Source organism: Ipomoea nil, unplaced genomic scaffold, assembly GCF_001879475.1.
Source record: "Ipomoea nil cultivar Tokyo-kokei standard unplaced genomic scaffold, Asagao_1.1 scaffold1043, whole genome shotgun sequence".
Lineage (NCBI taxonomy): Eukaryota > Viridiplantae > Streptophyta > Magnoliopsida > Solanales > Convolvulaceae > Ipomoea > Ipomoea nil.
In genome coordinates, this window is record NW_017617471.1 from 8,211,683 (window position 1) to 8,222,244 (window position 10,562).

The window sequence follows — 10,562 nt, forward strand, 5'->3', positions numbered from 1 at the left end:
AAACTCTACTCCATATATTTCATGGTCAATAAAATGCTTAATATACATATTGTAATTTTCAGGAAGCATTTCTTTAATTTCTTTTATAGAGTACTCTATAGAGAATTTTCTATACAAATTTTTTCTTGTCTATTAATGGAATTTATAGAAGAACAAAGTTATGATGGTGTTTGAAGTTCTAACACAAGAAGTTATAAGGATAAGAGATTATTTTTGAAACTTTGTTAAAACACAATGTGAATCAAAAAGTAAAACATGGATTAATTAAAGATGTTGTGAGTTTGTATTGTCTCTATTAGAACTATTAGCCGAATATGGAAAAAGAGTGTATCAATTGATATTTCTCTAAATTTGTCAAGTAATGTTGGTAGCAAAAGGAATGAGATTAAAGTCGAAGATGGTGCAAGAATTCCTTTGAATCGTCGCATAACAATTCGTTCCATGGCTAGTGCACTAAATATGTCAAAAACAAGTTTCATAGGAGAGTTAAAGGATCTTTGAAATCTCACTCAAATTTTATCAAGCCTACATTAACAGAGGAAAACCAAAATGTAAAGTTACAGGCATATCTATGATTGATTCAAATTGAGTTAATACACAAGGCGGCATATCTATGATTGATTCAAATTAAGTTAATACACAATTTAGTCATCGACTATAGTAATGTTTCTCGATTTAGTGCTAAACGTTTTTTTTTTTTTTTTTTTTTGGCTTAATTAGGTCCTCGACTTTAATGGTTTACCCAATTGAGTCCTCTTTTAAGATAGTTTGGTAATTTCACTTCTACTAATATCCAATTTAGTCATCGACTATATTAGTTTTACTCAAATAAGTCTTCGACTATAGTGATTTTTTTCAATTTAGTCTTTAATTCTAATAGTCGATGACTCAATTGGGTAAAACCATCAAAGTCAATGATCTAATTATGCACAAAAAGTCGTTTAGGACTAAATCAAGAAAAATCATTATAGTCGAAGACTATATTGGGTATTAACTTGATTCAAATTCATCTCATAATAATCTTTGTTTCATATATATGTAAGACCGTTTTCATATAAATGAAAAATGGTTTTTATCTCTCAAGAACTTCTCAAAAATATTATCTCATGCCTGAAGAGAATAATCATATCATATTTGTAAAAGTAAAAAATTTATAACGAAAGTTAGAGTTGATACCATCTGAGGTCCTCTGAGTATAGTGATTTTGCCACGTTTAGTCCTAAACTTTCAAATTGACCATCTGTGGTCCTTTGACTTTCAAATTTAACCATCTATGGTCGAAGTTAACCACCCATGGTCCTTTGACTATTAAATAATTTTAACCAAAGATGGTCCTTTTAAGAAGACCACGACTGGTTAAATTTCGAAACTTGAAGGACCATGGGTGGTTAATTTGGACCACGAATGGTTAAATTTGAAAGTCGAAGGACGACAAATGATCAATTTGAAAGTTTATGACTAAACGTGACAAAACCACTATACTCGAATGACCTCAGATGGTATTAACTCACGAAAGTAATGTTTCTTTGTGTTGTTGCTCGCCTTCAATTTTGATTCAAAAAGAAATGAAATGTTTGATGGTAAAATTGGGATGCTTCCATTTGTTTATAAAGAAGTAGCCAAATGTAAAAGTAAGAATTGAGATTGAAGTGCTTTATTAAAAGCCTATTAGATAATTGGTGTAAAGTATACTGAATGGTTAGTGAAGCATTATGTAGTCCTGTTTTTGCCATCCTTTCAGGTTGTTGGTGCTTCTATTGTTTTTGGTGGATGTATGAATATTACTCCACTTTTACGTTTAGCTATTGAAAGGTTATGCTTGATCTTCTATACCATAAAGAAAAATATCTAAAACACCAAGATTGATTAAAATTTAAAAGTTAAAGAACAATAAGTGGTTAACTTGAAAATATAGGGTTCCAAAAAAAAAAAAAAAAAAAAAAAAACTTGAAAATATAGAACTAAACAAGACCCTAGATAACATTACATTGAGCCATCAAACTCAAAACAAAAAAAAAAAAAAAAACAAAAACAAAACAAAACAAAAAAAAATTACAATTAGATTCCCAAACAATACAAAATAATGCAATTCAACCTAAAAGTTTTTAAAGAATGCAATTCAATCTAAAATGACTTGTTGACCTAATAACATGTTGATGTGGCAGTTGCTGAATTTTAAAATATTTTTTTATTTTCAAAAAAAAAATTATATTTTATATTTTATATTTTAATAAATTTAAATTAAATAATTATTTAAAATAAAAAATAAAAATAAAGACACTCAGCTACTTTCTCCGATGAAAATAAAAACTCGACTACCTTCTCATCGGAGAAGGCAATTGGGTTGACTTCTCCAATGAGAAGGCAACCCATGTCGCCTTAACTCAACGACCTTCTCATCGGGGAAGGCAATTGGGTTGACTTCTCCAATGAGAAGGCAACCCATGTCGCCTTCTTCGGTGAGAAAGCGAGTGTTTTTTTAAAAAAAAAATAAATAATTATTTAATTTACATTTATTAAAATAAAATTTTAAAATTAGGTAACTGTCACATCAACATCGACATCTTACAGGTCAAGAGGTCATTTTAAAAATTGCATTATTTCGCATTGTTCGGGAACTTAATTGTACTTTTTTTAGTTCAATAATCCAATTACAGTTTGCTGTGTAATTGGATGACATATTTGACCATTATTCTTTATATACTAGTTTTTTACCCGCATTGCGCGATTGGGATAATGCCCAATGTTTTTTTTTTTAAATAAGTACTTTAAAGTATATTAAGGCAAGATTATATTGAAATTGTTCATGCATAGATAATTGAAGGTTGAATTTGCGTATTTAAATAGGTAATTCTTCTCCCAAAGGTTGAGTCCCCTACCCCAAGGGCTCCCCACACTCTGACCCGATAGAGCATTGTAGGAAGTTGTAAATCACGGTGACTCAATGGTTCAGCAGACAGGACCAAATGCCGGTGCGAACAAGGAATCTGCCCACTTTGGACATAATTCCCGCACTGCCGCCGCCGAGGTTCAAACCTTGGTCTCTTCTCCCAAATACTGCCCACTAAACCATTGAGCTAAGCCCGTGCGGGTTAAATAGGTAATTCTAAGTTTACAAATGCAAGATAATATAGTCAAGATTGATTATAATTGTCAACAAAATAATTGTATAGGTATTGTTGAAACCAAATACGGGACATAAGAGAGAACAAATAAAAATTAGGGCATAAAATATTAAATATATACTAATATTGTTTGAGGAGATTTCGACATTAGGATTTGTGGTTAAGTTCTATTAAGACTTTAATATTAGAATTAGATTAATGGTGTAATTATAATTATATATTAGACGTTAATATTATAATTAGACTAACGGTGAATTAATGGTATTTAACGAAAAAGTTAAATGGATAATCATATAATTAAGGATAAATTAGAAAAATTTTAAAAAAAAATTAAGGATAAATTAGAAAAATTTTAAAAAAAAATTAAGACCTGAACAATTTGAACCATTCATTTGATTTAATAATTTGGCGGTCATTTTTTCTACCCAATGTTAATAATTAAATAAATTCGTTGGTCAAATCCGCTAATATAATCCGCGCGCTAACTGCTGATTGTCAAACAAGGACATTGCAAGGTAGTTCTCACTCCAATTTGTTGTGTGATTTGAATACTCTCTTTGTCACAAAATCTCTCAAGTAGTTAATATGGTTGGCTTTATTAATTATATATTTTTTAATTTTTTCATGGTATTAATAAAATACTTGGTAAATAAATATATAGCATTATTTTGTATTATAACTTTGATATTTAATTAGAAAAATAGTGCACAAAAAAGATAATAGACAATGTAGTGAATATAATCAATTGATGAATTTGAATGTAAAAATTTTTACATTTGAGAAAAATAAAGACAATATAACTAATGAAAATATTTCTCTTAATTAATTTATTGATAATGAATAATTTTTTTTCACTGAATTAAGAGATTGTAAGGACAATGTAGCAAATGTAATCAATTAATAAATTTGAATATAAAGAATTTTTATATTGTAGAAAAATAAAGACAATATAACTAATACAATTATTTCTCTTATTTAATTTATTGATAATGAATAATTTTTTTTGAATAAAGGCATTGTGGACACATAATTCTAAATTAAAGAAATGCATATCTATAATTTTTTGTTGTAGCTACTAAATTATTATTTATATAATAATTTAATAAGAGTAAAATAGAGTACTAATTATGACAACTTTAATTGGGATGAAGTTCGAACCTAAGACCTTTATTTTTTTATTGAAATCAATGAGTAAGTTAACAACGGAATTAGTAACGGTGTGTGAGTATTTTAAGAAATTTTAGTATAAAATTTAAATCTTATCAATCTTTTAATCAATATGAGCCATTCATTTGATTAAAATCTGTGACCGCCATTTTTTCTACCCATTATAGGCCTAACTCTCTTGGGCTCTTATTAGTATAGTATATATATATATATATATATATATATATATATATATATATATATATATATTCACACAAACATCAGTTGACCCTTTACATTTTAAGTTTATTTTTTATATTCATATGGCTCAAGTTCTCGTCAAAGTACACATTTCAACAACCCCTACACACTTTCTTCGCTCAAACCCACGCAAAATGAAACATCAAATACGGAGTACTATATTATTGTCAATATATTTGAAAAGAATAATAGTTACTGTCCAACCATATATGATATAGATATTAAATAGTGTAACATCTGGTGCACCTACTAATTCTTTACAGTAACAAAATGGAGCCAAAGTCAGTTATCCTCTAGTCCACCCACACCCACCCAAAAAAAAAAAAAAAAATACAAACAAAAGAGAACAAAAAGAAATTAGTCAACTTACCAGAATCCTATCACTAGCCAACAGAACAACTTACTTGATGAGCTTTACAATAACAGCCTCATGTTCTTGCCTCGTCGCCTCGGTTTAGCGGTTATACCTCTTCCCTCTTCCATTTCATCAAAAGTTACGTTGCAATTGCCCGAGCCGAACCCCAGCCGCCACTACAGAGACAAATGCCGCAATACCATTCTGAGTTTTGACTCCACTCGAAACTTAGAAACACTTGTTGTATAAAGCATAGATAGTATTCGGGACTGGAGCAGGCAGCACACGAGCCTTCCCGGTGGTTCCACTGATAGGACGAGGTCATCTTCACGAACAAGTGGTCCTCCATCTGCTGCTTGGTTATTATATATGTCCCTCCGATTAGTTTTTACTACAACAACCTATATATCAATCGAGGTTCAAACTTCAAATTTCTCGCTCTAGTCAATCTTGAGTTACAGTGGGCCGAAATCCAAGTTCTCCCACTTGAAGGGGGCGACTGACCCAATATCCGGGGCGCCTCGAAAGAAGACACAGACACAAGCGCACACAGCAGCAATAGCAAGCATCGAATGAATGTATGGGCGATAAAGTAATCCTTGTGAACCAGGAACCCCCCGGCGGCTATGTCTCATTGCAGCAGCTGCACACTTCGAACACGATTTGGGGCCCTGGTCAACCTGGAATGCCTGTTTATTATGGCCCTCGTCCATTTCTAGCTGATCTATTTCACCCCCAATCGATACAGATACATGGCCATTTTCCCGGTTGGCAAGCTTCTGAGATACAAGATTGTTATAGGAGTGGTTATTCCTCATTAAAGCATACGCATTAGGGGAGAGTCCATTTTCATCAACAAGGGAATTCCAGCAATGCAAACCAATCTACAGAGACAAGGAAAAACACCATCAGACATATTAGAAGAGCAAAATCCATAAAATTCAGACCCTAGTGGTATCAAAAGGGAGAATTAATCCATTTTCTCAAGTATATATAATCCAACACAATTTATTTAGATGTTTAAAAGCCAATTATTGCAAGAGGCACAAGCACAAAATACCTCCTGTGGATCGCTTGTCAAAGAATCAACCACATCGTCTGAATTTGCTGTACAAGCTGCAAGATGCAAAGGTGTAATACCACCAGGCCCGGGAAGATTTGGTAGGAAAATATACTTTACGTCGTGACCAGGTACAGATACGGAGAAATTAATAAGCAAATCAACCATGTCCTTGCATTTCCTTTTAACAGCTCTGCTCAGAAGTTGGAGTTCTAATAGCATCTCCAAAGACTCATTTTCTAGCCCTTTCATAGCCAAGTTAATCTCCAGCAGAATGTCTAGAAGAGTTTTGACCAGTGCACAAAAATCATGCTCAACAGAGAATATTAGCAGAAATTTGAAGCGGATAATCTTAAAATCTTGACTCTCAAATGAGGAGCTGCACTTTCTTTGAAATAACCACCCAAGCTCATTTAAGAAATGGACAACTTCCTTTGACCTGGACATTTCAAAACCAGGGTTTCCATGTCCTAAAGCTGCACCACGAACATTCTCAGCTTCGCTTATATCAGATTCAAGGCACCTCAATTCTTCACACACTGCATTATCAGCTACAATAATAGGAAAACTGGTGCCTCTGATACCATTTTCAACCTGTAGCAGTAAAGAACAGAGGTTTGTCAAACAATGATTAAAAAAAAACACTAGCTTTCAGAAATCTTTATCATAGCAAAAGTAGTTAAATTGCAAGGTCAGAGAACTACCTCAATGAAAAAGCGCCCCAGTACATTAGGAGCCGTGCCATGGATCATAAAATTGCCAATGATTATTTCCTCACAGACAGTATCCTGCCAAGTTGATGTTTTGACCGACCTTATTCTGTAGCCACCTGCATGTGTGCAATAAATCCTGCAAAGACAAAAGTAAAACTTATTACAGAGAAAAATAATAGGTCATGTGAAGAATTTGTCTATCGGTATACAGTCTACGTACTTAGTGCCGGGGAAATTCAAATTTGTCCCCCTGAGCGTGAGAGATATCTCCTGCCCGCCAACAACTGCCAAAGGGGAGACACACATCAACTTTGGGGATCTCCACGCTCTCCTGGATTTGTATACATGTATGTTACCTGTTGAGTTCAAAGCATATAAAACATTAGATGAAAAACCATTTAAGATGTAGCCTAACATTTAAGGTCAGGCTTTAGGAGTAATGCTATTAATTAATTTCATTTCTGCTTATTTTTAAGAGCAATGTATTACAAACAACTTAGGAAACTAAACATACAACAAGGGAGACTTAAAAGTATATATCTAGATTATAGATTTAGAAACAGAAAGAAACAACGCTAACCATCATTATGTGAGGCCAATCGCTTGTCGGTTCTAACTATAAATCTTCCACTTGCCCAAAATTGAGGATCAACATCTTTAATCAATGCCTTAACATATTGGAAGAGATTTTCTTCTAGCTGCAAAGACAACATGGAGAGAGAATAGTTATTGAAAAATTCACATGGTAAACAGGTAATGACGCATATATCTCCCAGCATTTCACTCACTTGCTCCCACAGAGGAGACGGCATGGACAAATAAAGTGACAGAACTACACAACCAGGCCTAATGTGACTCTCCATTTCTGAAGGAATATTTGAGAGCCAGTGGTAGATCTGGAAAAACAAGGCAACAAAATAATTAAGAGCTAATGATTAACATTTGAAAGATCAACAATGAGTGAACCAACCAAACTTCACACCTGCGTTCGCAGTGACCCAGGCAAGTGACTGGGATCTTTGTCAAATAGTTTAAACATTATGCGTCCAGTTCGATCCTAATAAAAAAAACAATGCCAAAGTCAGTCCCATGACTTCTATCTCAAGCACTGATCACACACAATACAAGACAAAATACATGAGCAGATACCTGAGCATCGGAGTTCAAACTAGCAGGTGAATGATCAGATCCAGAAGAAGATGTGTAGCCTGTCTGATAAGGAGAACTTTGAATCGAGTAACTGTCGGCCCCAGTTATTAAGCCTCCAAAAAGCTGAAACGACGTTACACAACCATTTGTTTTAGCTTCCTTAACATTGCTATTCTCCTCCCTGCTGGCAAATATCCTATCAGGGTTCGTTGATCCTCTAGAGTCCTGCACAGGAAATAGTTTCTGCACAACTGGCGGAGAAGATGAAGGCGACCTCCCTGCTGAAGGATTACTGCTCTCAGAAGAGAAATACTTCCTGCCAACTGGAGGTGTGTGTGTGGAAACATCTTCAGCGGGGGAAGTAAAAAGCCGTAGTGGTAAATTATGATGAGTCTCTTGAATGTTTGAGTCTAGATCCTCAGGTGATTGGTAACTTGTGCTACTTTTCTCTCCTCCAACTGATGAAAGCTCTAAAGGTGGCCGTTTTTGGAAATTGATCCGTGTATCATGTCCAACACACGCTGATTTACTTCTCTCGGAGTCACTCCCTTGGCTGCTTCTTTGGGACTGAACATCAACTGCATCAGAAGCAGCACCAGCCGAAGCTGCTGAAAGTGCAGCAAGCAGGTCCCGAGTTGAAGGAGATGCGGTGTTCTCCCTAGCTTTGCCCGATGAGGGTAATTGATTGGCATTGGTACCATTTAAGCTCCCACTAATGGGCAATTTGTCAACTACATTAGCTGGCAAGGGTAATGAATTAATTTTACTAAGAGCTTGCATTATCTGGTCTTTATCAGGTAGAGGTGAGAGGTTAGTGCTCCTTTTCTCATTGTTACCTAGAATTACATGCAAATCATTTCAGTAAAATTGTCCCTTCCAAGTAAGATTAATCAAAGTTATAACAAAACACATATGGAATTATACAGTTTATACCTTGAGCAGAGGCTATAACTGCTAGCAAATTGACAATATCCAAGTCTCGATTCCCAGGAGCATCATTGCTCCCAGGAAGCATTGGCCGCGATGTTGTCTCCTCAGGCTGAGTTTTTCTCCTCCTCTTGTTATGCCCAGCAAGTCTTCGCCTACAGCTTCTCTTACCCTCATCGAATTCCGAAAGCGGGTGGAACCTGAGAACAAAATTTGTTAATTATAACAAAAAACAACACGGCTATAGGATGAAAGCCATGGAAACATCACAAACCTGCTACACTGCTGGCAAAACCGTTGCATCTGCTTCCCGACCAAAGCTTTGCTTGCTTTACTGTGCACCTCACAGACCTTATGGCGTCGGTGGTAGTCCTTAGCATTGGTGAGATTTTCTTTACAGTTATCAACTTGGCACATAGGATAGTTAGAGGTGTTAGGAGATCCAGATCGGACTCGTTTACTGGGACGCGACAGCGCCTCTTCTGCCGAATTCAACACGCAACCGCCAAGGTTGAGCGTAAGAGTCTCATCATCTTCCACGACACAGATAGGCTTGTCGTTAAAGCTTTGTTCTTTCAACTGTTCCTGGCTTCTCCTCTGCAATTCCGGCCGCGGCGCATCAGATTCTACCGGTTTGGCCACAAACCTGGCGCTATCCCATTCCCAAGCTCTGGGATTCCATGAATCCCGCTTCTGCGTAGGCTGAAACGAAAGACCGCGTTTTTTCGCAACAGAACGAGGGTCACACAACCCACCGGCAAGTGATTGATGGTGAATCATGATTGGGGAAGCTACTCTTCCACTCAAATCCTCCATCTCTATAAATCCCTAAGATCTTACATCACTACAAGGATCAAAAACCCTAAAACCCAAAAACAAAAACACAGTGAATTGCATGCGTAAAGCAACAAATTTAAGCTAAAAACATACTTCACAAACCTACCTGAGGAGGAATTCATCTCAAGATCTTTACTTCTTCAAACTCATCCACTGCGGAAAACTCCAAAGATCCAAGTCTAGGCGACAAAGCAAAGAGATCTGAAAGAGAAAGAAAGGTCAAGGTCCCCTGTAGCTAACTTTTCTGTGTTCTCATTTCATTTGATGAACAAACTCTTCTTTTCTTCTCTTTTCTTTATTTAATTTTTTAGTTAATTTGTTTATTGTCTGAGAGGAGAGAAGGATTGCTTTGGGGTTTGGCAGACAGGCTAGCTGGCATTGGCAAAACCACAAAAATGGTAAATTAGGGTTAAAAAGGGGGAAACCCGAATTTAACTGCTGAGGCCTGAGGGGAATAGGTAGAGTGGGACCCGCCCAGTGGAGCAGTAGCGTGTACGAATCCATCTTAATTTTGGATAAATTTTGAGAGAACGTGGCGTCGCTGTTGTACTGTTGGAGTCTTCTCACCGTCCGGCCGGTTCACATGTGCGTACGATTTGACTCTCCTCTTCCTTTTCAAACGCTTTCCAACTATGCAAAGCAATGAATTAAATGTACCGCCTACTACTCCTTGTACGGACCCTAATTTCTACTCCCATCTCATTTTTACTCTTTTTAACTTCTAAGAACTAGTTGCACCAAATTACTTTCTTATGTGGGAGTTTCAGTAGAGGCGATGCAAAATTACGAACAGATACTGTATTGTAATATAGTTAATAGTACTCAAAAAATTATATATTTTCACGTTTTGTGACAATGACCATGTGGTCTAGTGGCATGAAGTGGTTCTTCCAAATGGGAGGTCATGAGTTTAATAAATACCGAATTTGTTTTCATGAGTATTAACAAAATGACAGTTTTAGTCCATATATTTAATTTTTACCAACTTT

The 10,562-nt window shown here is 35.5% G+C and overlaps 1 protein-coding gene across 2 annotated transcripts; it reads right to left on the minus strand.

Moving 5' to 3' along the window:
- Nucleotides 1–4,667: 4,667 nt before the first annotated feature.
- On the minus strand, nt 4,668–9,994 carry LOC109181926 (squamosa promoter-binding-like protein 14). Of its 2 annotated transcripts, none has more exons than XM_019331901.1 (11): nt 9,680–9,994; nt 9,011–9,580; nt 8,743–8,936; nt 7,810–8,645; nt 7,643–7,717; nt 7,449–7,556; nt 7,241–7,358; nt 6,881–7,016; nt 6,652–6,796; nt 5,948–6,541; nt 4,668–5,771 (listed from the first exon to the last, which is right to left on the minus strand). In XM_019331901.1, exons 2-11 carry the CDS (start codon nt 9,550–9,552, stop codon nt 5,343–5,345), a joined length of 3,177 nt encoding a protein of 1,058 aa, XP_019187446.1. In that variant the 5' UTR covers nt 9,553–9,580; nt 9,680–9,994; the 3' UTR covers nt 4,668–5,342. The 2 variants fall into 2 exon arrangements, with proteins under 2 accessions (XP_019187446.1, XP_019187445.1); XM_019331900.1 differs by having other exon boundaries at nt 9,011–9,598.
- Nucleotides 9,995–10,562: the final 568 nt, after the last annotated feature.

What these genes read in the sequence shown, in the direction of transcription:
- LOC109181926 (XM_019331901.1), bottom strand. Translation starts at nt 9,552, where the DNA reads ATGGAGGATTTGAGTGGAAGAGTAGCTTCCCCAATCATGATTCACCAT. An exon ending in CGTCTCCTCTGTGGGAGCAA is followed by an intron (nt 7,359 to 7,448) that starts GTGAGTGAAATG and finishes TTGTCTTTGCAG; the next exon opens with CTAGAAGAAAATCTCTTCCA. An exon ending in TTGAATTTCCCCGGCACTAA is followed by an intron (nt 6,797 to 6,880) that starts GTACGTAGACTG and finishes TTGTCTTTGCAG; the next exon opens with GATTTATTGCACACATGCAG.